General features: G+C 34.6%; 1 protein-coding gene across 1 annotated transcript; it reads left to right on the top strand.

Annotated features, from left to right (window-relative positions):
- Window positions 1-15677: 15677 nt before the first annotated feature.
- CSN2 (casein beta) lies at window positions 15678-21012 on the top strand. Its single transcript, XM_050789953.1, has 7 exons — window positions 15678-15728; window positions 16569-16595; window positions 17591-17611; window positions 17703-17747; window positions 18854-19372; window positions 19934-19975; window positions 20678-21012. Exons 1-6 carry the CDS (start codon window positions 15678-15680, stop codon window positions 19937-19939), a joined length of 669 nt encoding a protein of 222 aa, XP_050645910.1. The 3' UTR covers window positions 19940-19975; window positions 20678-21012.
- Window positions 21013-25321: the final 4309 nt, after the last annotated feature.

Below are 25321 nucleotides of genomic sequence, written 5' to 3'. Positions count from 1 at the left end.
GATAATAATTATTACCATGAAAATCAAAGTAGGCAAAGGACAACACATATAAGCGGTTTAAAGGTATTCAAATATGGACAAGATCATTGGAAGGTACTTGGTTCTGGTGGGAGCAAATAATTTTCTCTTTGGAATTTTAAAGAGGGTTTAAAGCATAGGAGACTAGGAAGGATAATGATAAAATTATGGAGTAACAAAATAATATATATGACACGATCCAGATATGTATTACCTTATAATTATGATCTACTCATTAGCAGGGAACATGGCCTTTTCATCTTTGTTTTATAGTGTTGTCTTTTGCATCATCTAACACAATCTGGGGCTTTTCTTGTCTCTTCAGAACACATTGGAATTTTCTCAAGACGTTTTTGGTTCTACATGCTGGTTGGTTGGTGCTAATAGCATCTGATAGGTGGGAGGTCAGAGATGCACTCAACATGCTACAATGAGCAGAATAGCCCCCACAATAAAGAATCGTCCTAGACCAGCTCTGTAACCCTAACCACTACTGTCATCTGGCTGAGGAGGGAGCCCAGGAACTACTGCAGGCCTCCATCACAGTGCAGTTGACTTACAGAGAAGTGGGAAGGATGTTTTTCTGTGTGGGTCTCTGCCCCTGCTATTCCTACTGGGCAGGGCCTCCTTAGCTGGGCCTCCAGCACAACTGCCCTGCCCCTACCAGAGCACTTCAGTTGGTGGCAGCTCTGTGTTGGAGGACTTCCCAGAGACAACCCTCAGGCTCTCTGCCAATGCGGCTGCAGTTGTAACACCCTTGCTGCCCTCTGGCTGGGGAAAGAATAGAGACCATAAGCCCTTTGATGAAACCTCCAACGCTGTAAATGCCATACAGGGAGAAGTCCAGTCTCTGTTCCCTGTGAGCCCCCGACTCTCTGCTCTTCCCCAGGAAGGGCCCAGGCGTGGTCCTACAGTGCAGCCACCCAATCCCTAGCTGAATGTTTCCATTGATAGCAGCTCTCTGTCTCTCTAGGGTGGAGCTCCCAGAGGCAACTTCCAGCCTTCTGCTGTTCCTACTGCAGGAGTACCTTCCTTGCTGTCCTTGGGTTTGAGGAGGGACAAAGAGCCTGACTGCTTTGCTGGCACCTCCAGAATACTACAGCTATCATATGGAGAGGAGTCCAGTCTCTCTTTCCTATGAGCCCTCTCTACCTTTCTGCTCATCACTAGGCAGAACCCCCCAACTAGGGCCTGCAACACAGCTGTCCCAACCCACACTCATCATTCTGATTGGCAGTAGCCCTGTGTTTTCAGAGGTGAAGCCCCAGGACACAAATGAAAGACCTTCTGCCATTGGCACTGCCGAGGCCTCCACCCTAGCTACCCCCAAGCTGGGGAGAGAACATAATGTATGAGCTCATAATGGGGCTGTAGTTCATAGTCAGGGAGTCCAATGCTGAGATCTGCAGCCAGCCTTCAAGTGGGAAAGGAGCTCATAGTCTCAGAGCACTGAGTGGAAGCATGGCTGAAAATGCAAGGAAATACAAAGGAGCAAGAGCCGACCTACTGGCCATTATGCTTAAGCGCCATCTACTAAATCACAGCCCAAACTCCAACACCAAAAATACTTTGCTAATATTCCTCCCTGTGAAATCAAAGACAAGAACTCAGCTACAAATAAAGAGCCTGCACAAAGCCTCTACCCTCTGAAAGCATCCAGAAATGAAGGCAACTGACTGTACTCAATTTACACCACAGTTAAGAGAACATCAGATGAAGCAGATGCATTTACAACTGAAGTTGTACCACACAGTTGAGAAAGAACCACTACAAGAACTTGGGCAACTCCAAATGCCACAGTATCCTTCTAACCTCCAAATGTTCACACTAGCACCCCAGCAATGACTCTTAGCCAGAATGAAATGGCTGAAATGATAGACATAGAATTCAGAATTTGGATGGCAATGAAGATCATCGAGATTTAGGAGAAAGTTGAAACCCATTCTCACGAATCTAAAGAATCCAGGGAAATGATTCAAGAGATGAAAGGCAAAATAGTCATTTTAAGAATGAACCCAACTGAGTTGGTAGAGCTGAAAAGCTCACTTACAAGAATTTCATAATACAAACAAACAGAAATATAACAACAGAATACATTAAACTGAGGAACGAATCTCAGAGCTTAGAGACAGGTTCTTTTGAATTAACTCAGTCGGACAAAATTAAAGAAAAAAAATTAAAATAATAAACACAATCTCTGAGAAATATGGGATTATGTAAGGAGAACCAAATCTACAAATCACTGGTGTCTCTGAAAGAAAGGGAGAGAGAGTAAACAACTTGGAAAATATATTTGAATATGTGGTCCATGAAAACTTTCCCAACCTCGCTAGAGAGGTCAAGATGAAAATTTAGGTAATTCAGAGAACCCCTGTGAAATACTACACAAGATGACCATCCCCAAGACACATACTCATCAGGATCTCTAAGATCAAAGCAAAAGAAAAAATATTAAAGGCAGGAAGACAGAAAGAGCAGTTCACCTGCAAAGGGAACTCCATCAGGCTAACAGCAGACCTTTCAGCAGAAACTCTACAAGCCAGAAGAGATTGGGGGCCTATATTCATCATCCTTAAAGAAAAGAAATTCCAGTAAAAACTTTTATATCCAACCAAACTAAGCTTCACCAGCAAAAGAGAAATAAAATACTTCAGACGAATAAATACTGAGGGAATTTTTTACTATCAGACCTGCCTCACAAAAGGTCATTAAAGGGAGTGCTAAATTTGGAAATAAAAACTGTCACTGGTCACACACACACACAAAAACAAAACAAAACAAAACAAAAACAAAAAACTTTCAAATACATAGACCATCAACAGTATAAAGCAAATACACAATCAAGTCTATATAACAACCAGCTAACAACACTATGACATTATAAATCTGCTTCTATCATAGTAACCTTGAATGTAAATGGTCTAAACACCCCACTTAAAAGGCAAAGAGTGGCAAGTTGAATAAAGAAGGAAAACTCAACTGTATGATATCTTCAAGAGACTCATCTCACATGCAAGGACACTCATAAGCTCAAAGTAAAAGAATAGAGAAAGATCTATTAAGGGAACAGAAACAAAACAAAACAAAAACAGGGATTGCTATTCTTATTTCAGACAAAACATACTTTAAGTCAACAATGATCAAGAAGGACAAATAAGAGCACTACATAATAATGCAGTGTTCAACAAGAAGATTTAAATATCCTAAATAAATATGCCCCTAACACTGAAGCACCCAAATTCACAAAACAAGTTCTTAAAGATTGTTGAAGAGACTTAGATAACCACACAATAATAGTGGGAAAATTCAACATCCCACTGACAGTATTGGAGAGACAATCGAGGTAGAACACTTACAAAATATTCGAGACCTAGACTTGACACTTGACGTAATGGACCTAAAATACATCTAGAGAATACTAAACACAACAACAGATTATACATTCCCCTCATGTGCACATGGCACATACTATAAAATTAACTACATTCTCAGCCATTAAGCAATTCTCTCAAATAAAAAAAACAAAAAACAAAAACAAAACCTAAATCATACTGATGTACTTTGGATGTGTGTCCCTGACAGAATCTCATATTGGAATGTAACCCCAATGTGGGAGGAGGGGCCTGAAAGGAGGAGATTAAGTCATGAAGGCAGATTTCTCATGAATGCTTTAGCATCAGCCCTTTTAGTACTGTCCTCTCAATACTGAGTGAGTTCTCATAAGATCTGGCAGTTTATAAACGTGTAGCACCTCCACTCTTTCACTCTTGTTCTTGACTTGCCATGTGATGTTCAACCTCCCACTTTGCCTTCCTCCATGAGTGTAAGCTTCCAGAGGCCTCCCCACAAACAGAAGCCAGTGCTATGCTTCCTGTACAGCCTGCAGAACCATAAGTCTATTAAGCCTTTTTTCTTTATAAATTATCCTGTCTCAAGTACTTTTAACAGCAATGCAAGAATGGACTAATATGCATATCAAACACACTCTAAGACCACAGTGCAATAAAAATAGCTATCAATAACAAGATCTCTCAAAACCGTAACATTAAATGGAAATTAAACAACCTGTTTCTGAATGACTTTCAGGCAAACAAAGAAATTAAAGCAGAAATCTAGAAATTATTTGAAACTAATGAAAACAGAGATAAAACATACCAGAATCTCTGACATAGATGATGCAGTGCTGAGGAAAGTTTATTATGCTAAACACCCTCATCAAAAAGTTAGAAAGATCTCAAATTAACAACCTTACATCACATCTAGAGGCCCTAGAAAAACAAAAGCAAACTAACCCTAAAACTAGCAGAAGAAAGAAATAACCAAAATAAAAGCTTAACTGAATTAAATGGAGATGAGAAAAATGAAAGATTAATGAATCCAGGAGATGGTTCTTTGAAAGACTAAATAAGATTGATAAACTTCTAGCTAGACTAATAAGAAAAAAGAAAATGAGAAGATCCAAATAAACACAATCAGGAACGACAAAGGGGACATTACCACCAACTCCATAGAAATATTAAAAAACACTCTCAGAGGCTTTTAGGAACACCTGTAAGTACGTGAATTAGAAACACTAGAAGAAATGGAGAGATTCCTAGAAAAATAAATTCTCCCATAATTGAGCCAGGAAGAAATTGAAACTCTGAACAGAACAATAATGAGTTCTGAAATTGAGTAAGTCATAAAAAACCTTCCAACCAGAAAAAGCCCTGAAGCAGATGCATTTACAACTGAATTCTACAAGACATATAAAGAAGAGTTGGCACCAATCCTCCTGAAATTATTCCAAACAATCAAAAAAGAGGGACTTGCTCATAACTTATTCTATGAAGCCAGCATCATTCTCATCCAAAACCAGGCAGAGACACACACAAAAAAGAAAACTTTATGTCAATATCCCTGATGAATATAGATGCAAAAGTCCTCCATAAAATACTAACAAAGTGAATATAGTAGCACATCAAAAAACTAATCCACCATGATCAAGTAGGCTTTATTCTTGGGATGCAAGGTTGGTTCAACATAAACAAATCAATAAATGTAATTCTTCACATAAACAGAAATAAAAACATAACCCATATGATCATTTCAATAGACTCATAAAAAGCATTAGATAAAATTCATTACCCTTTCATTTTAAAAACACTTAACAAACTAGGTATCAAAGGTACATACCTCAAAATAATAAGAGTAATCTCTGACAGACCCTCATAATGAATGGGCAAAAACTGGAAGTATTCTCCTTGAGAACCAGAACAAGACAAGGATATTTACTCTTGTCACTCCTATTCAACATAGTATTGGAAGTCATAGTCAGAGCAAGCAGACAAAAGAAATATAAGGTATCCAAATAGGAAGAGAGGTAGTCAAACTATCTTTCTTCTCAGATTTTATGATTCTATACTTAGAAAACCCCATAGTCTCTGCCCAAAGACTTATAGATATGATAAACAACTTCAGCAAATTTTGTTTGAGTTAGTTTCAGAATACAAACTCAATGTATAAATCTCAGTAGCATTTCTATACACCAATAACATCCAATCTGAGAGCCAAATCAAGGATGCAATTACATTCACAGTCGCCACAAAACGAATATAATACTGAGAAATACAGCTAACCAAGGAGGTAAAATATCTCTACAATGAAAATTACAAAACACTGCTGAAAGAACTCAGCGGCTACACAAACAAATGGAAAAATATTCCATGCTCATAGGTAGAAAGAATCAATATTGTTAAAATGGTCATATGGCCCAGAGCAATTCACAGAATTGATGCTATTCCTATAAAACTACTAATGATATTTTTCACAGAATTAGAAAAAAAATTCTGAAATTTATTTGGAACCATAAAGAACCTAAATAACCAAAGCAATTTTAAGCCAAAAGAACAAAGCTGAAGGCGTCACACTGTGTGACTTCAAACTATACTACAAGGCTAAAGTAATCAATACATCATGGTACTGGTACAAAAACAGACATATAGACCAATTGAACAGGTTGGAGAAAGTGGAAATAAAGCCACACACCTGCAACGATCGGATCTTTGACAAAGCTGACAAAAACAAGCAATGAGGAAAGGATTTTCTGGTTGATAAACCGACTTTTTAGTCACTGGCTAATAGTAACTTTAGTAACTGGCTAATAATATGCAGAAGACTGAAACTGGACTTTACTTTTCACCATGTATAGAAATTAACTCATGATGGATTAAAGACTTAAATGTAAAAATCTAAGTCTAAAACTTTAAAAATCCCAGAAGAAAACATAGGAAACACCATTCTGGACATTGGCCTTGGCAAAGACTCCAAAAAATCTCCAAAAGCAACTGCAAAAAATAAAGAAATGAACAAACAAAAAATATTGATAAGTGGGACTTAATTAAACTAAATAGCTTCTGCACACAAAAGAAACTATTGAGTAAACAGACAATCTACAGAATGGGATAAAATATTTAGAAACTATGTATCTAACAAAGGTCTAATATCTAGAATCTATAAGAAACTTAAACAAATCAACAACAACAAAAAATGAACGACCCCATTAAATATGGGAAAGAGGCATGAACAGATACTTCTCAAAAGAAGACATACATGTGGTGAACAATCATATGAAAAACTGCTCAACATTACTAATCATTAGGGAAATGCAAATCAAAACTACAGTAAGGTACCATCTCACACCAATCAGAATGGCTATTGTTAAAAAGTCAAAAAATAACCGATGCTGTTGAGGTTGTGAATGCTTATACTCTGCTGGTAGGAATGTAAATAGTTCAGACCCTGTGGAAAGCATTTTGGTGAAATCTTAATTAACTCAAAATATAGCTACCATTTAACCTAGTAGTCCGATTACTGGCTATATTCCCAAAGGAATACAAATCACTCTACCATAAAGACATATGCATACGTATGTTCGTTGCAGCAATATTAATAATAGCAAAGACATGGAATCAACCTAGAAGCCCATTAGTGGTGGACTGGATAAAGAAAATATCATGCATATGCACCATATAGTATTAATACTGTGTAGCTATAGAAAAGAATGATATCATGTCCTTAGTAGCAACATGGTTGGAACTGGAGGCTATCCTGAGCAAATTAATGCAGTAACAGAAGACTACTACTTGTTCTCACTTTTTTAAGTTAGCGCTAAACATCAGCAACACATGGACACAAAGAATGGAAAAATAGACATTATGGTTTACTTGAGGCTAGAGGTTGGGAGGAGAGTGAGGACTGGAAAATTGCCTATTGGGTATTACGCTGATTATCTTGGTGACCAAATTATCTGTATACCCATCCTCCACAACATGCAATTTGCCCACATAACAAACTTGTGCATGTACCCCTTGAACCTTACACAAAAGATGAAAAAAATAGAAAAATAAAATAAATAAAAATCAAGGAAAAAATTTACAGGCATACCTCACAGACATTGCAGGTTCACTTCCAGATCACCACAGTGAAGCAAATATTTCGATAAATATAAATAAAGATTTATCCAGCCTAAAATGTCAATAGTGCTGAGGTTAAGAAACTCTGGTCCAAAGCATAGTATGTGCTTCATAAGTGTATCCTGAGCTGGAATGAAATTTTATGATTATATGTAAAATAAGAGCAGTTAGTATCAAATGAGAAGTGTGTCCTATGAATCAGGGTTATGGGCTTTACGCATTCATGATACTTGCTTCATGAACGTGTTCTCTAAGCTCGTTTTTCTTATTCCATGATTCTTGATTACCTTTATTAATTAATTTTAGTAGCCATATTTCAGAGATGTCATTTATTATATTCAAATAATCCCATTGAAGGAATTAAAATACTCTATCTGTATAAGAAATGCTACACTATTTCTCTTTATATAATAATTTGTTAATTACATGTCATATTTTTCATAAATTTGAATCATTATATAAATCCATATGATTTATTTATTTTGCTTTTTCCTTCTATATTTTGATGAAGTTTTTAAACAGTATTCCAAATGTTAGAAGAAAGAGGTTTCTAGTACCAACTCTATCTCTAAATTAGAGATAAAATCTTGAACAAATCATGGAATTTTGCAGGTCTAATGTTTTTCCTTCTCTAAAATAACCTTAGAATGTTACGTAGATAATATGTAGCCTCTCTTCCAATTATTATTCCTTGAACATTTGATGTCCTTTTATTTTACTCTTTATCCTGCCTTCATACCTGCTTTCTTTCTTCAAGGCTTTATTTACATGGCTTCAGTTATTACCTTTATGCTTCACCCACATCTCATGCTTGCGTATCTCATATTCATCACCCAATATAGAAGAGAGCATTGGGTGAACAAATTCTGTTGCTGACAAGTAGTACTAGAACTCTTTGCATTGACTATATCCTGCTTCTCATTCAGGGCTGTCTTATAAAATTTCAGTGGGTGCAGTTCTAATTTTACCTCTGAAAATAACAATTCTTAAATTGTTCATTGTGAAAGCCTGGGTTGCCCCATGTGGCATTTTGCTTATTTGTCATTGTGTTCTGATGCTTACTGGGCTCTTAGCACCTGGCTTTTTCTTAAATCTCTGGCTTTTCAATTTTTCCTTAGGCAAGCCTCTTATTCTAGAGCTTTCCTTGTTCATGGTTTTGTCTGCTTTTCTGCCCTAATCAAGTCTGTAATTATACTGATTAGCGTGACTAAAAATTGATGAGCATTACAAGGATACGTTGTATTTATAAAATAATGCATAAAGCATTTTTCTAAGAAAATAGAAATGATAAGCAGAATGGATAAAGCATGCTTGTTTTTGTATTATTTTCTTAGAAATCTTACTTTGTTGCCTGTGGCCTTGGCAGCTCAGAGCTAAACCACAAAGCCACACTGGGTAGCTAGGGCCTTTCCTAGTTGGTCTTAGGACACTGGAATAATTTCATCATTGATTTCCTGACTTCCTCCTGGCTCAGTTTGAACAAAAAATGAATATCAGCTGACCAATTCAAATGTATAGTAGACATTGACTTGGGTTTTCTGAGAAATGTGAAATATATGTGACAATCAGGAGTGTCCCCCTCATTCATAGATCTAGCATGATATTAATGCAAGATATATTATAAAGAAAAATAGTTATTTAGATCTACACTCTGCTTATTTAATCTAGAAGGGCATCTATTTGTGCTTAAGTTCTGAATATATGTGTCATAGGCAGTGAATAGAAAAAAAATTATAAGAATTCGTAACATGCAACACAGTCAGCCAAATACTTATGAATAGCAATCACTAAAGAGGCAAGGAAATTTGCAGACCGATTTTGTAAATGGGTACAACTCAAATATTTTGAAGCCTATCTCAGCCTCTACTTTCATACTTTGCCCAAGACCCTGCTCTTTTCTTTGATTCATTATCCTTTTTTTTGTCTCCATTTTCTGTACTTTCACAAACATTAGCAATCAACGTTTACCTACTGGAAAACAAAAACAAAGAACGTGAGCTCAAACTTTGTCAGTTTCATTTTAATAAATGTGTACCTGTATCATTTGTTCTCTAAAACTAGCCATTCTCTAAATGTTACTGTCCATCTTAAACCCTTCAATAGATCCCTCCATCTACACAATAAAATGCACCTTCCTTAGGAGCAATGCATGCTTTTTCCATCAACGTCTGATCCCTTTCTCTTTTTCTGTTCACATCTTCATCCACTCTCTTCCTTGCACTTCATTATCCAGGTTCACTACTTGATTTAGTTCTGGTTACTTGTTTCTCATACCCAAGACTACAATCTTTAACTACTTTTAGCTAGAATTCTCTTTCCTCTTCAGATTAACTGATTTATCTGGCTTCAGGATTCTGCTCAGGACTCACGGCCTCATAGAGATTCTATTTTCCTCTCCCATGAATCAACTAAAATTAACTAGCTATTCTCCTTCTGTCAATTCACCTTCTTACAGCTTTGTTAACATATCCCTTACATGTTGTAACAAGTAGATTTTTGTATCTGTTTTCTCATGAAGGTTTTGACCTCCTTGTGGTCAAATGCACCTTTTATTTATCATTTTATTCTGGATAATTTAGGAAATGCCTGCAAAGATAGATATTTAATATGAAATACACTTTCCCCTAACAAACTTTATGTTCACCTATTTTCAGCATTCTGAATGCAGGGCTATTCCTTGGATCTAGTCATCATCCAGAAATTCTCTTCTTTCTAATGCTGAAATTCCCAACTGAAAAAAATCTGTTTTTGTACTTCTCAAAATTGGTCTCTTATTAGGCCAGGTCTTTGCCTTTCTTGCCATCTCTAGTCATTCAAGCCCGCTTTTTAGTATGCTAGCTTAACCAGTACCTCATGGTTTGCCATTTTTAACACAAACGCTATTAATCCCAACCCTACCCTAACAATTCTCTTAACCTATTGATACTAAATCTCCGCCATCTTGCCATCCATCTACTTAGATAAAAAATCTGATATATAATCTCATATAAGTCATAATTATTGCTTGTGGATTTGTTATTCATTTTCATTTTCACATAAACCAAAAATTTCTACTGTTTCAAAATTACATATATTTAACATGTACAGCATGATGTTTTGATACTTATATAGTGAAATGATTACTGTAGCCAAGCAAATTAATAAGTCCATCACCTCACATAGGTTACCCTTTTTATCTTGTGGTAAGAACACCTAAAATCTACTTTCAGCAAATTTTTATTATATAATAAAATATTAATGATTATCATCCTCACAGTGTACATTACATGTCTAAACTTATTCATCCTACATAACGGCAGCTTTGTTTCCTTTGACCTACATCTCCTTATCTATCTCCCACCCTGAACCCCTGATACCCATCATTCTACTCTTTGTTTCTATATATTCAACTTTTGAAACAAGATTCCACATATAAATAACATTGTGTAATATCTGTTCTTCTGTATCTGGCTTAGTTCACTTAAAGATTCAACTATGTATAACCATGTCCTTCAATTTCAGTTGAGAACTCCCGCTTTCACCTCACTAGAAAATTAAGACCATTCAACATCAACTTCTCTACCTTTTATCTCAAACATGTATTATATCTGTTTATCTTCTTCCTTTTTTGTTTTCTTAGGAAAACTGGTACATTTTTTATAGGTCTTATTCTTTTCACCGTGACTCTATGGGAACTTGTTCCATTAATTTACTCCAACTTCTTTGGTATGTTTCAACTCTCTCCTAAGTGGCCTCTTTCTTGTAAGCTACAAGTCTTCCTTACCCTAAAAATACCTTCCCGTGGTTCTGACTATCCCTGTATACCTAGTCACAATCTTATAGTTCTCCTTGTCTCCTTTTCTAAATTTCTCAGAAGGGCAGTATACGTAAGTTGCTTTTAATTCCTCACAAATTACTTACTTCTTAACAATTTGGAGTGTATCTCAATCATCTGTGTAGCATTTCACTGTTGACTTTCAGTTTCTTCCTCTAGCAATGCAGGGTATCAAGGAGAAGGGACGGACTCTGTACTCTCTTCTTCTTGATACTGTGTTTTTTTGTTTGTTTTGTTTTGTTTTTTTCTATGTCCTTTCACTATACCAGTCCCTGTAAAAGAAAGGATACTTGAATTTTGTTTTGTACAATTTCTTTTCTCACTTGATACTCTTTCCCTAGAGACGTTCACTTACTCCTTTGAGGGGAGAAATTACCTTTAAAAATTATACTCATGATTATTTCTTGAGTATCACATTTAATTTAAAACATCTTCTGGACACCTTCAAATTTATCATGTACGAGATTTTACTCAGTGTTTCATTTCTAATTTCAGCCTGGTTTCATATCTTGATTTATAACATGGCTAACTTTTCAGTCACTCAGGAATAATATATTAATTCATTTCCCCAATTTTTCACATTTCTCACATTTTAATGAGACGTTTGTCTTTCTATTGCCTAAGATGCCCAGGACCACTTCCCTACTTGAGATCATCATAATGTCTGTCTTAGGCTACTGTAATAACATCACATAACAACTTCCTTTACTAGGTTACCTGAGTTACTGTCATAAAGTTATAGAATCCAATAAATTTTACAATCCATTTTTCTTTCAAATCTCTAATATATTTGCTTCTAGTGAATTATGTCACAGTGCATGTCTGACATGCACAGTCATCCATGATCTGATGACTCTGCAATTGTAACTTGTATTGTATGCTCTCTGAATATCCCCAAACTTGGTATATTGCTCTTTCAGTTCCTGTGTTTTCTTCAGCCAAAATACCTATCCCCATTTAATCATCTCTCAATATTCTACTCATTCTCTAAGGCTCAACTAGAAGAGCAGTTCCTTAATGGCAAGCTCCCCTGCCACACTCAGCACAGAGGCCTTACTTTTCCAATTCAGGCATAATTAAATTCTACATATTTCCACCAAATGCTACATTGATAGATAAATTTTATTTTAAAAATCAGGGGGTTAAAACATGGGCTCTGGGACTCACATGTGATCAACCAGAATCACATGTAGTCAGACAACCTGGGTCCAAATGATATCTTTGCCATTAACAATATAGTTTTGAGCAAGTTACTTTATCTTTTGGCATCTCTGTTTTCTCAACCTAAGTATGGAGAGGAGAGCTACCTCATGATGTTCTTGTGAAGATTATACAAGATAACGTCTTTGCTTAGTGCTTGGCAAAGGGTTAGAACTAAGTAAAAAATAACCATCATTAATATTATCATAATTATGCTTGACATGAAAAGAGATAATCAATATTAAAAGGTAAATAAAACTCTGTGATACTTTGCAAAATTTTTATTACAGATTTACTGAAGATTTTGCCTTTACTAGCCACCCAGATTCCTTCTTTGAGTTGTTTCATTACAGAGGAAAGTTTATTTATCTTGTGTATAAAATATTTGTTTTAACTAAATAATTTATATATTTTTTCCAAATCAAGTGGCCCTGGGAGAAAAACAGTTTGCCTCAAATAACAGTTTGCCATCACGGACTTGTTATCTTGTCAGTTTTTCATTTCAACATAAAGCACTGACAACTGCTCAGGTTCACATGAAACTGTGGCCTTTGTGAAGCCCTGTGTATCTCTAGTGTTCACACACAATTTTCCCACAACTGAAATCTCAAGGCCCCACTAAGCCCTAAAGAGATCTAATTATGTCCATAATAACTTGGGGACAGGGCCAGAGGGTCACTGTCCTCCAGTCATTGTCTGTTGTTATTGAACAGTTGCATTTCCTGGACAGGTTTCCTTTATCAACTTGTGAATTGTTCCCTTGTTACAATGATCCCCAGAATTTGTGGGGACATATAATAGGCAGAAATCATTTTCTAATCATGTGGACTTCTTGGAATTAAAGCTCACTGTTGATCTTATTTCAAACCACAAAATTAGCATGTCGTTAAATATTGTATATAAACAGCCACAGAAGCTGATAGACCATCATCTGTCCAGCACTACCTTCACTTCTCTTCAATCTTGGAAAAACGGTAAGAATTTTAGATACGGATTTGTTGTATCTTCTCCTAACCATGTATTTCAAAGTAGCTTGAGCTATAGAAAAAACATAGTTGCTTAAAATATAGTGTTTGAAATAAAAGTATTTAAGGTAGTACTGAAATTATTTTTAACACTTAGGCTAAAAAAGATAGAAGTGCCCAGAAGAATTTGGTAAAAAAATTGCAATGACGTATAGCCTTCACAAGTTTAAGAAAATGTAATAACTAATTTTATGCATATGTATATTTAGTATGAGGCTAGTTCATAGTTAATATTAAAAGGAGATTCATTTTTGAATTAATCTTCCAATTTGATTTAGCATATCACAGCCATAAAAAGAAATATACTTAGATTACAGTGTGGGTAGATAAATAATTACTGGAAAAGCTTTATCCAACAGGTAGTTTACAGCAGTAGCATACTGAGTCAAGAAATAGAGGGAATGGTTTGGGGGCATTTACTACTTTAAATATTTATAAACAATGTTTTCAGAAGAGTTTACTCATCAAACTTGTCTAGAGCCTCAAATTTCCCAGTTTATTATCTACTTTGTAATATTTCAGAACAATATTAAAATGAGACAGAAATACAGAATTAAGTTAAAAAGAAACAATGTGATTTACTTTGTAAGAAAATTCTTAATGGGGTAGAGAAGACTTGGAAACCATAAACAAAGATAATAGATGATATAAAAGAAAATAGCTTAGAGCGTACCAGTCGATAAAGAAACTCTGACTTAAAAATTAGTATATAGTATATTTATAGTATATAAATTAGTATAAAAATTAGTATAATTGGTATTAGTATATATTAGTATATTTGTATATAAAATTAGTATAGTAATTATATATTAGCATATAAAATTAGTATATATTAGTAGATTAGTAATAAAATTAGTAAAGTTTATAAGTAGATTACTTATAAAATATAGAAAATGCTGTGGGATCCTCCCTAAGTGCAATTATATACAAAATAGAGTGCTATATTCTTTTTCTGAACCCCGACATAAAAAATTTGGAAACTTATGGAGGTCTTAGGCAAAGCAAAATTAATAAAAAAATATTTAACATTCATAAAAAATCTAGAAAAAAATTTATTTTCCATAATAAAGAGAATTATGTTCAACTTTCAAATATTGAAAAGAACATTTTTCAAATAAATTAGAGACTTTTTTCATGAAGTATTTTTAGTTCAAAAATTGAGTTTCAAAATCTGAAAATGAAGATTTGAGTGTCAAGTAATATTGTGGCATAAACATTATTTTGGAATTAAAAAAATGTAAGAACACATAACAAGGAGATGATTTCGTATATTTTGGTCATAAATGTTAACATATATTTCACAAGAAGAGGTAGTCCCAAGCTGGACAGTGGGCAAGAGGTCCTGACTCCTTGGCAGATCATCAAGAGACCTTTGTGTACATTTTAATACAGAGAAGAGAAGAAGCCTAGTGTATAATCTCTAAAGTCATGGGGCATAAAGGAGAACAGATATTATTAGCTATGTGGGGAAGATGGATATAAACAGAGAAGAAACAAACTTTATAGTCCAACAATTCTCTGGATAGTGACACAAATAAGGAAAGTGTTAAAATGAAAATCTCAGTCTTATTGGAAATGAGGAGAAATAATTAAACTAAAATATTCATGGTAACCGTTTAGTGAAAAATAAAGATAAAAATAAAATGTGACTTTTTTGTACACATTTTCTTGATTAGTCTCTTCCAGTAGAACTGAGGCTCCATCAGGGAGTAATATCAGGACTGTAATATTTTGCTCATTGCTGCAGTCCTGGTCCCTAGACAGTGTCTGGCAAGAACAGATTCTAAGGAAATATTTTTAAATTAATGAATAAATCTTTCCATATATATTTATAACTTCTTTATGCCTTTTGAAAAATTCAATACTGCAAATGGGACGTTTTTAAAAGTGGGGATGAGTTGTTAGCTGAAATATCTGAATAGTTGGCAATGAAGTTTGGAATTTGATAAATGAGAATAGCAAGCCAGAATAGATTTTGACCTGAGTCATATGATATAACTTCTATTTAGTATTTATTCTATTTATTTTCTAAAATGTAGACATTTTTGTCATACATTATCTCTCTTTTTTATAAAAAGTAACCTTACCTAACTAAATAAGAAAATATATCCAATTGACCAATCTATCACTATTCCATTTTTTCTCCATTCACAGGACTTAGTAGCCATGAAGGTCATCATTCTTGCCTGCCTGGTGGCTCTTGCTCTTGCAAGGGAGGTATGTGCACAAGAAAAATTCATAAAAATCAAGAAATAGTGGACTATATGCCTATTTGTAGAGAATAACATCACCAACATTTTTTACTGTATAATAAAGAAGAATTTCATGAAAATTATCTTGACTTCTATCAAAATCATTTATATTTACGCACTGTCTCAACAGTTTCCTATAGTGCTCCAAATGCTTCCGACACCAATGTGCTGCTAGTCACTAAAGAAAAAGCAAACAAATCAATAAGTAATAAAAAATCATAAAAATGGCAACAAATATATGCATAAATAACTCCACAGATGCTCAACCTAGATAAACATATCTTATTCCAGTCATAAAATGTATATATATCTTATAGCCTAGGGCACTGGGTCCAAGTCTGTCTATACAAAGGCATCCATAGGATGAAGTACAGACACAATCATAATCCTAATCATACATTCATAATAATATAGTAAAAATATTTAATACAAATTAAAGTGACTCAACCATCAAAAACTGTCTTTAATAAATGTAAGATAAAAGTATATTATAAAAATTACTAAATGTAAAAGACATTAAAGCAATTACCTTTCAAGCCTCAAAAGTCATATAACATTTTTAATTTGTCACATTTGTGAAAGAGACAGATCTGCATAAATGATGTAAAAATTAAGTAGGATACATGTTTAACAATGTGTTAGCTGTAGAAACTGAATTTTTAAACATCTTTTCAGAAGGAACAATCCAGTGCATCCTTTGAGGTAAGATTTTTTTTGTTTAGAGAAAATTTATGAACCATAAAATAGTAAAATTCTCTAATGATCTAGAAGATGTAGCTGGTTGTCATTTTTTTTTTTTCCACAGACTGTAGAAAATCTTTCAAGCAGTGAGGTAAGTTAACATTCTGCCCAATTTTAGAAGAGTAAAATCCTGTGCTATTTTTCTATGGTGTTACATCATGGCAGTTAAGCTAATGCCACTATGTCAATGACATATAAGTTCTAGTATACATTTCCTTTATATATGTTTAAGGACAATAAGTATCTGGAAAATACAACGTTCTGGAACTTTCTAAATTGGCTTGCTACTTGAAATTGTGTTATGTTGCTTCCTCTTTTTTTTTTTTCTTTTTTAATGAACCATACAGTCCTGTTTTCTGCCTTGAACTCTCTTTACTCTGAACTCATTCACTTTGAGCATATATTGAGGGTCTTCTATGGGTCAGACATCGACTAGGAGCTGTGGTACAAACTGAAAAGATAGAGATGCGAGTGATAGTTAAGAGCTTGCTAAGCAGTAGGTAAGCAGATATGAAAAAGGTCACATTTTATAATTACAATTGCCACTTTAGCAAATAAGTGAGATTTAGTGTAGTCCTAAATCTACCTGAGAGAGTCAGGTAGATATTTATTCTTACATCTCTCTTCTTGGGTGTGTGATCACTTGATAAGTAAATGGTACCTCAATAGACTCTGTTTCTTCAGGAAGGTTATATGATCCTTAAGGGAAATGTTTAACTCTTCTGATTCATTTGAAGTGATCATAATGTATCAATTGTTATTAGAATATATTTTCAAAGAGTATTTCCTTTTTTAAAAAACCAGATGGGGCTTTAGAGATCATTTGTTGTCAGGGGATGAGCATGGTGGTAGAGAGAAATTAGCATCTATTAATTGCTTTTTTTGTGCCATGTCCTTCTTGACTGCATTCATCTGACTTTCTTTTATACAACAAGCTTATATAGAACAATTTAATATATAAGCTTTAATGATTATACAAAGTTATTAATGATATTATCAAACAATTAATGCCTTTATTTCCTGATTTATATTGCAAAGTAAGAATTGTTAAAACTAAATCTAATTTTATTTTATATTTTTCCATAGGAATCTATTACACAATACAAGGTAAATTTTCACATTTAAAATGTACATATTTTCAAAATTTCCTCTAATTTTTACAGATGGTAACATATTTTTATATATGATTTATTTTTAGCAGACAGTTGAGAAGGTTAAACATGAGGACCAGCAGCAAAGAGAGGTAATTTGTTAACGATAAGTATATTTCTAAAATTATCATAAAGTATAATACATACAAAAATATTTATAATGTATATGTTGATTCTAAAGAATGGTAATAAAATAAATGCCATATACCCACGAACCACTGTAAAAAAATTAAACATTGATAAAGTCAATATATTTTCTAGGATATGCATGCATTTTTAAACTCATAATTAATTTCTGGAATATAGACTAAATACATAATGATATTACTAATGTTATATCTGTTTTCAACAAGCGCACATTGGTGGGAACATTTCCAGGTTGGGAACTATGATCCTCTTATTTTCAAGGTGGATATGGTAATGAAAAGGAGTATACAGCTGGTAAAAAATAAACTATGTAGAATTTGTTCCATACTGCCTTCATTCCCGTATGGACAACACAAAATCCTGTATTTCATTAAATTACATTTATGGTGATATGTTTACCTAATCATAATTTTCAGTTGCTTTGTGTATCAATGAATTGTTTGGTATCACATAAATATTTTTAAAATCAATTTTAAACAAAAAAATCAATGTCTCTTGAAAGACTCAAGAGACTATCTTCTCCCAAGGGAAGGAACGCAAGAATTTGGCTGGTGTTAAATCACTTCCTGAGATAAGCCACAAATTAAGACTGATTTTCTTTTTCATCGAACCAAAACAAAACAAAAATGAACCTTGGAATTGTCCCTCTAAGTCTTTTTAAACTGACCTCTTTTCACTGTGTGAAAACAATTTGGTCTATTATTGGCACAACTGTGTTGAAAAGTAAATTCCCTCTGAAGACCAAAGTGTACAGTTACAGCTATACAGGCAATTCAGGAAAAGGTTAAAAGAATGTTTCTGAAATATCCAAACATTGATTTCACTTTGGCCTGTGTAGTTACCCATGAAGTGAGTGGATTAAAATCTTTCAACAAACATTTTACTCATTTTTCCTCACATAACTCAAGATAATTTCTTAACAAAATAAGTGAAATATTTTCTTCTTCTCTTTCTACTCATTTATCATTGCCTAAAAGAGAGAAATGAATTCATTATGAATGGCAATTATAGCTGAATCAAGGACTCAAAGATTCTTTTTCCTTCTTTCCAGGATGAAATCGACCCCTCTTTCCAGCCACAGCCTCTGATCTATCCATTCGTTGAGCCTATCCCCTATGGTTTTCTTCCACAAAACATTCTGCCTCTTGCTCAGCCTGCTGTGGTGCTGCCTGTCCCTCAGCCTGAAATAATGGAAGTCCCTAAAGCTAAAGACACTATTTACACTAAAGGCAGAGTGATGCCCATCCATAAATCTCCAATGATGCCCTTTTTTGAGCCTCAAATCCCAAAACTCACTGATCTTGATAATCTGCATCTTCCTCTGCCTCTGCTCCAGCCCTTGATGCACCAGGTCCCTCAGCCTATTCCTCAGACTCTTGCGCTTCCCCCTCAGCCCCTGTGGTCTGTTCCTCAGCCCAAAGTCCTGCCTATCCCCCAGCAAGTGGTGCCCTACCCTCAGAGAGCTGTGCCTGTTCAAGCCCTTCTGCTCAGCCAAGAACTTCTACTTGATCCCACCCGCCAGATCTACCCTGTGACTCAGCCACTTGCCCCAGTTCATAACCCCATTAGGGTAAGTACAAATTTACTGACTTTGCTGTTTCATTCAAGATGTGTATGGGATGGTAGAATAAAAGAATAAATGTAGAGTAAATGAAAATAATAAAGCAGTTTAGATAAGTGATTCTTAATGCTTACCTATACAATAGAATCATCTGGAGAACTTTTCCCCACAAATCCCAATGCCTATGCCTACCCAGAGATTCTAATATAATTGTTCTCGTTCTTTGTGTAGAGGAAACTGAGTGCTGAGAAAAAAGCTATTGCATGAATTCTGATTTAATTAGTCTGTTGAGAATTCTGATTTAGATAAAGTAATTAAGGCTTACAAAAGCCAGAATTAAATTTAATAGTATGCTTGAATTTGGAATAAAAGAGCTAAAAAATGTTCCATCATTTTCCTTGTGCACATCTATTTTACACAAGCCTTAGTTCACATCTTGTTTTTGCTGTAAGTATATATGAAGGCAAAAGATTGAGATGCTTATTTCACTACTTATGACATTCTTAAGGCAAGTTTTCCTACTAAGAGGCTAATTAATTATTTATTTATTTGTATTTGTTTATTTTTAAGGTCTAAGAGGATTTCAAAATTAATTTTCCCTCCTCATTTTTGGTAAGTTTTGGGCGTTTGGAGATAAAATTGATCATTTTTATACATGATGTCTTTCCACATTTAATTCTAGAGAAGACCAATATAGTGAAAATTTCATACATATAAGAACTTTTTTTATTAATTATCAACTCAATGGTTGACTATCATTTACTGACCTGAAACTATCTATCTTTTGCATTTCAAATAACTTTAATTTTATTTACGTACTATTGACAGATTTGACTGACTTGCTTTCAAGGGCCCATATACTTACCTTTGATTATCACTATTTTTAGGAAAAACAGAATATCTTTTTTATTTTACTTTTATGGAAATACATTTGAGCCTTTGTCAAAAGCCTGTTTGCATTTTTATTTCCAACCTACCCTTCATAAAATTTGTATTTACTTTACTTAAAATTATCTTTTAATTCATGAGTTCAAATTACTCCAAATGTAAACGTTAAAAAGAGGAGAGAATAGTATTGCAATTCTAAGATGTAAAGCCTTTTGTGATTATGAAAGACTAGACATTTCACCGAAGCAATTTCAAGTTCGCTAATATTTGGTTATATGCAAACTTTATATGCTTCCAAGCCACAACAGAATGCGTTTGCAATACAATTTATTGTGTGAATTAGTCACACCAAAGTTAGAAGTGAAGAGAGGTGAATATTTACATGTTATAACATAACTAATTGTATATTTGCTCTCTATTCCACAGAATTGATTGAGACTGGAAATATGATGCCTTTTTCACCTTTGTATCATGTTATCCCTAATTAAGTATGTTTGAATGAGTTTATATGGAAAAAAACTTTATTCCTTTATTTATTTTATATATTATATGTCATTCATTTAATTTGAAATTTGACTCATGAACTATTTACATTTTCCAAATTTTAATTCAACTAGTACCACAGAAGTTCAATATTCATTCGGAAATGCTACAAACATATCAAACATATATATACAAATTGTTTCTGGAATTGTGCTTATTATTATTTCTTGAAGAATCTATTTCCTTTCCAGTCATTTCAATAAATTATCCTTAAGCATATTTAAGTTGTTCTTTTTTTCAAACCTAATCGACCTCATTAAAGTTACCTTTGATTTATTATTGATGTTCAAAATAATCCTGGAAGAATGCATCGAGATTGAATAGAATGTTTTGAGTTGAATATTAAAAGATATCAAACAGTGGAGGAAAAGAAAGGATGCTTTTATACTCCACTTGCTATAGAAAGTTTTGGTTTATGCCTATTTTCCCAGTGTCATTATTATAGCTACACCTTTCACTTTCAAAATGATCCAGCATTGGATGCTAAATTTTGTGGTGACCCGGGGAAAAAGTTTTAAATGTGAAACCTGAAGCACAACTTGCCACAGGGTAGCTACGTGATGCTGTAAGAGCTTTAATTCCCACATGGATAAAATATTGCAAAGAATTTTACTGAAGGTTTGATCACATATTAGTAACATGATTAGTGTACTGTATAGTACGTGATAGATGATCCCTATTGTTCCACATTGCTGACATTGCTTACACCACAGCACCAAAGCATTCTAACAAATCAAAATGAACTGGGTTAATATGGTGAAACTCTGACAGCCATTAATTCTAACTGTGAAGTAGTTGTTTATTGTGATTAATTTTCTCTCTTTCTATACCAACTCCTCCACTTGTACATTCAATTATATCTTCCTGAGTTTATGTAGTGACTCATGTCTAGCAATTATCCCATCTTTCTTATATTTCCAGTATTTCCCTGTCCCTTGTTATAGCATAAGCATCATGGAAGACCTTATACTATAGTATCTCCCATCATTAAAGAACAAACTTGCATCCTTAACACTACCTCCAAACCTCTCCCAATTATTTGGATTACTTTATATCAGTTGTCATGCAAAAGTATCCATTGGGCTGTTTCCATATCTCATATCTTATTCTATTACTAACCCACTCCAATCAAATTTTTGTCCCCCACTGAAACCACTTCTTTTCCAGGTTATCAATAATCTTCATATTGCTAATTTGTGTTCAGTTTACCCAGCCTCTCAGTGTTATTTGGTAGAATTTGTCATCTTTACTTCCTTGAAACATCATTCTTCTCTTCATTGGAAATCCTTAACCTAATAAACCCTTGGTTTCTTCTTTTATTCAAGAGACACTTCTCAGTCTCCCTTCTTCTATTTTCTCCTTTTCCAAATCCTTAAGGGTTGGAGTACCCTAGAGATTAGCCTTACCCTGGCTGATCCTGTTCAGTTCCCTGGCTTTAAGTACATTCTTATGCTAATAGCTTCCAAATCTCTATCTCCAAACGTCTTTGTTTTGTAACTCAAAACTTATGCACTCAACTGCCTTCTTGATCTCCACATCTAAGTATCTAATTAAAATCTCATACCTGGCATGACCTAGCATAGCTCTTAATCTGAATCCAGTCCCCAACATGATCTTTAATCAATCTTCTCCACATCAATACATAGCTCTACACTCTCCTCTGTCGTCAAAACTAAAAGCTTAACAGTCACTATTGATTTATTCTTTTATCTTTGTTCTAGGTTGGATAGTGCCCCACAAAATGCCATGTCTTTCTGGAAGCTCATTATTTGGAAATAGGTTAGCTTCAAATATAATTAGTTAAGATGAGGTCATACTGGAGTGATATGGGCCCTTAATCCTGTATAACTGTTACTCTTATAAGAAGAGACACAGACAGAAACAGGGGAGAATGTAATGTGACAACAGAAGCACAGATCAGAGTGATGCATCTACAGATCAATAAATACCCAAGATTTCTGGCAGCACCAGAAGTTAAAAGAAAGGCATGAGACTGATTGTTCACTAGATTATTCAGAGATCATGGACCTATCAACACTTTATTTTGAACTTCTAGCTTCCAGAATTGTAAGAAAACAAATAGCAGTTGTTTTAAGCCACTTGGCTTATGATATTTTATTAAAGCAGCACTAGGAAATTAATACACATTTCACATCCATTTATTAATGAGTATAGAAATTTCAACCTAGGAAATATACGTTGAATTTCTCCAATGCTCGGTAGCTCCACTATTAATAGTTTATATTGATTCATCATCATAATCTCTTACTGAAATACTATAATGGCCTCCAAAATGACTTCCCAGTTGTCCCTTCTGCAGGTGTTTCTCACTAAGCAACCAGAATTATCTTTTATGAGCGTAGGTTTTCTCAAATCTATGTAGTATGTCATACAAAATAAAAAGATGAAATCAGTCATTCATTCAAAACCTTTTTTGGGGGGAGGATGTTCTTTTCAGAAAATATAGACTAGATTATTTAAACCAGTTTTATGGTGAACAAAACTAGAAAATACAGATTAAATACTTGAAAAATGTCTTTTGAAAACACTAGGGAGCTAGCAAGTTAAAAAGCATTTGTAAGACTGGGAAGAAACTATGCCCTAAAGACAAGTCCACCATGGGTGCCTTTGTTAAATGCTAGGCATTTTTCAATAACAAGAGCACAAACTAAGAGCCTGAGAAGCTGACCCACAGACTCAGGATATGAAAATTGGGCTTGAGACCTGTCAAGGATGACGGATACTAGAAAACTTCCCAAGATATTTGTTGAGTTGATGAAAAAATATACTTCACCAGTAAAATTGAACTGAGAATAGACAAACCTCACTGAAACTCAGCTTTGAATAATATCAATCCCTGACCGGGTAAACTGAGTAGATTAAGCTGCCAACCGGATACGCCTATGGAGAAATTAAGTGTTGATGCCTTCATCATAGGATACACAAAAATCAACGCAAGATGGACAACAGATCTAAGTGTGAATGGTGAAACAATAAAACTTCCAAGAGATAACAGAAAATATCTTTACTATTTTGGATTCAGAAAATATTTATTAACAATAACAAAGAGCACAGTAATACCATAAATTATTGAAAATTTGACTTCATTAAAGAGGTGATCATCACAGGAAACCATTCAGAGAATTAAAAGGCAAGCCAGAGTTAAGGGTATATTAGCAAAAACTATAACTGCTTGTTTCTAAAATATATAAAGAACTTCAAGTCAGTAAGAAAGACAACCAATAAAATAATCTGTAGGTTCATACGACAGTATGAGCTAGTCATGCAGCCATATTCTAGCTACATGACCAGTCTTATATTTTAATGAATGTAAAATATACATCTGCATACCATGTGACTAGTGGTTCTACTTTTTTCAGGTATATAATGAGAAAGACAAAGTTTATTCAATGACATTTATTAAAGCATGGTAAGGAAGACTTTCTTCATAACTATTGAGATAGGTACAGGGATCACTACAATGAGATTTTACATTAGGAAAGACAAATTGGGCTCAACTCCAAATACAGCATGCGCAAATAGGAATTTATAGCCAAGAAGCAGAGTGATGGTCAGTGAATGAAAAATTGCTAAGAGGAAACAACAGAGGTCATGGGGATTCTGGTTAGGCTGACTTAACAGGATTCTTGCTGAGAACAGGCCCATATGACATTACCTGGGAAATTGTGGGGGATGAGAAACCACATCAGATATTGAAGAGAATCACATATCAAGCATGGAGGATTATTGCTAAGCAGACTCAGCAAAGTTCTTTGCTTAAACTAGATTTTACAAAGAAGTACACAGATGGGCCTAGAAGTTTTAGGAGCCTGAGTAATGTTGGGTCAAGTAAAAAAATCCTTGTCAGTGCTGGCTTCATCTACAATTCTCAATCTACCACTGGAGGTCGTTCAAATCACCTCAGTGCCAGGAAGCTCAACACTGCTTTTGATCAGGGTTTCTTGTAATGAGTTAGTCATGCAAGCATATTCTAGATGCATGAATAACATAAACCACGGAAAACCACACTCACTGAATCACTTGAACTTAGGCGTTTGAGACTAGCTTGGGCAACATGCTGAGACCCTGTATCTACAAAACCTACAAATATTAGCCAGGTATGGTGGCACACATCTATAGTCCCAGCTACTTGGGAGACTGAGGTGGGAACGTCGCTGGAGTCTGGGGAGCGAATGTTGTGGTCAGTCAAGATCACATCACTGCACTTCAGCCTGGGCGACAAAGAACTTCTCTCAAAAAAGAGAGAGAGAGAAAAAAAAGGTGGGGGAGGGGCGGGACTGTGTGCACACACACACAGAGGAAAGATGGCCTCAGAAGATTGAGGCAGAGGTTGGATGATGCAGCTATGAAATACAGCTACAAGTTTAAGGATGCCGATGACTGCTAGCAACTACCAGAAGAAGGGCTCTTCCCTAAAGCCTTCAAAGGGAGCATGATCTTGTCAACACACTGATTTTAGGCTTCTACCTTCCCAAACTGTGAGAGAATGAATTTATGCTTTTTTCT

The sequence above is a fragment of the Macaca thibetana genome, chromosome 5 (assembly GCF_024542745.1).
Source record: "Macaca thibetana thibetana isolate TM-01 chromosome 5, ASM2454274v1, whole genome shotgun sequence".
Taxonomy (NCBI): domain Eukaryota; kingdom Metazoa; phylum Chordata; class Mammalia; order Primates; family Cercopithecidae; genus Macaca; species Macaca thibetana.
Note: the sequence above shows the minus strand (reverse complement) of the source record. Positions and strands in the feature narration are given on the sequence as shown.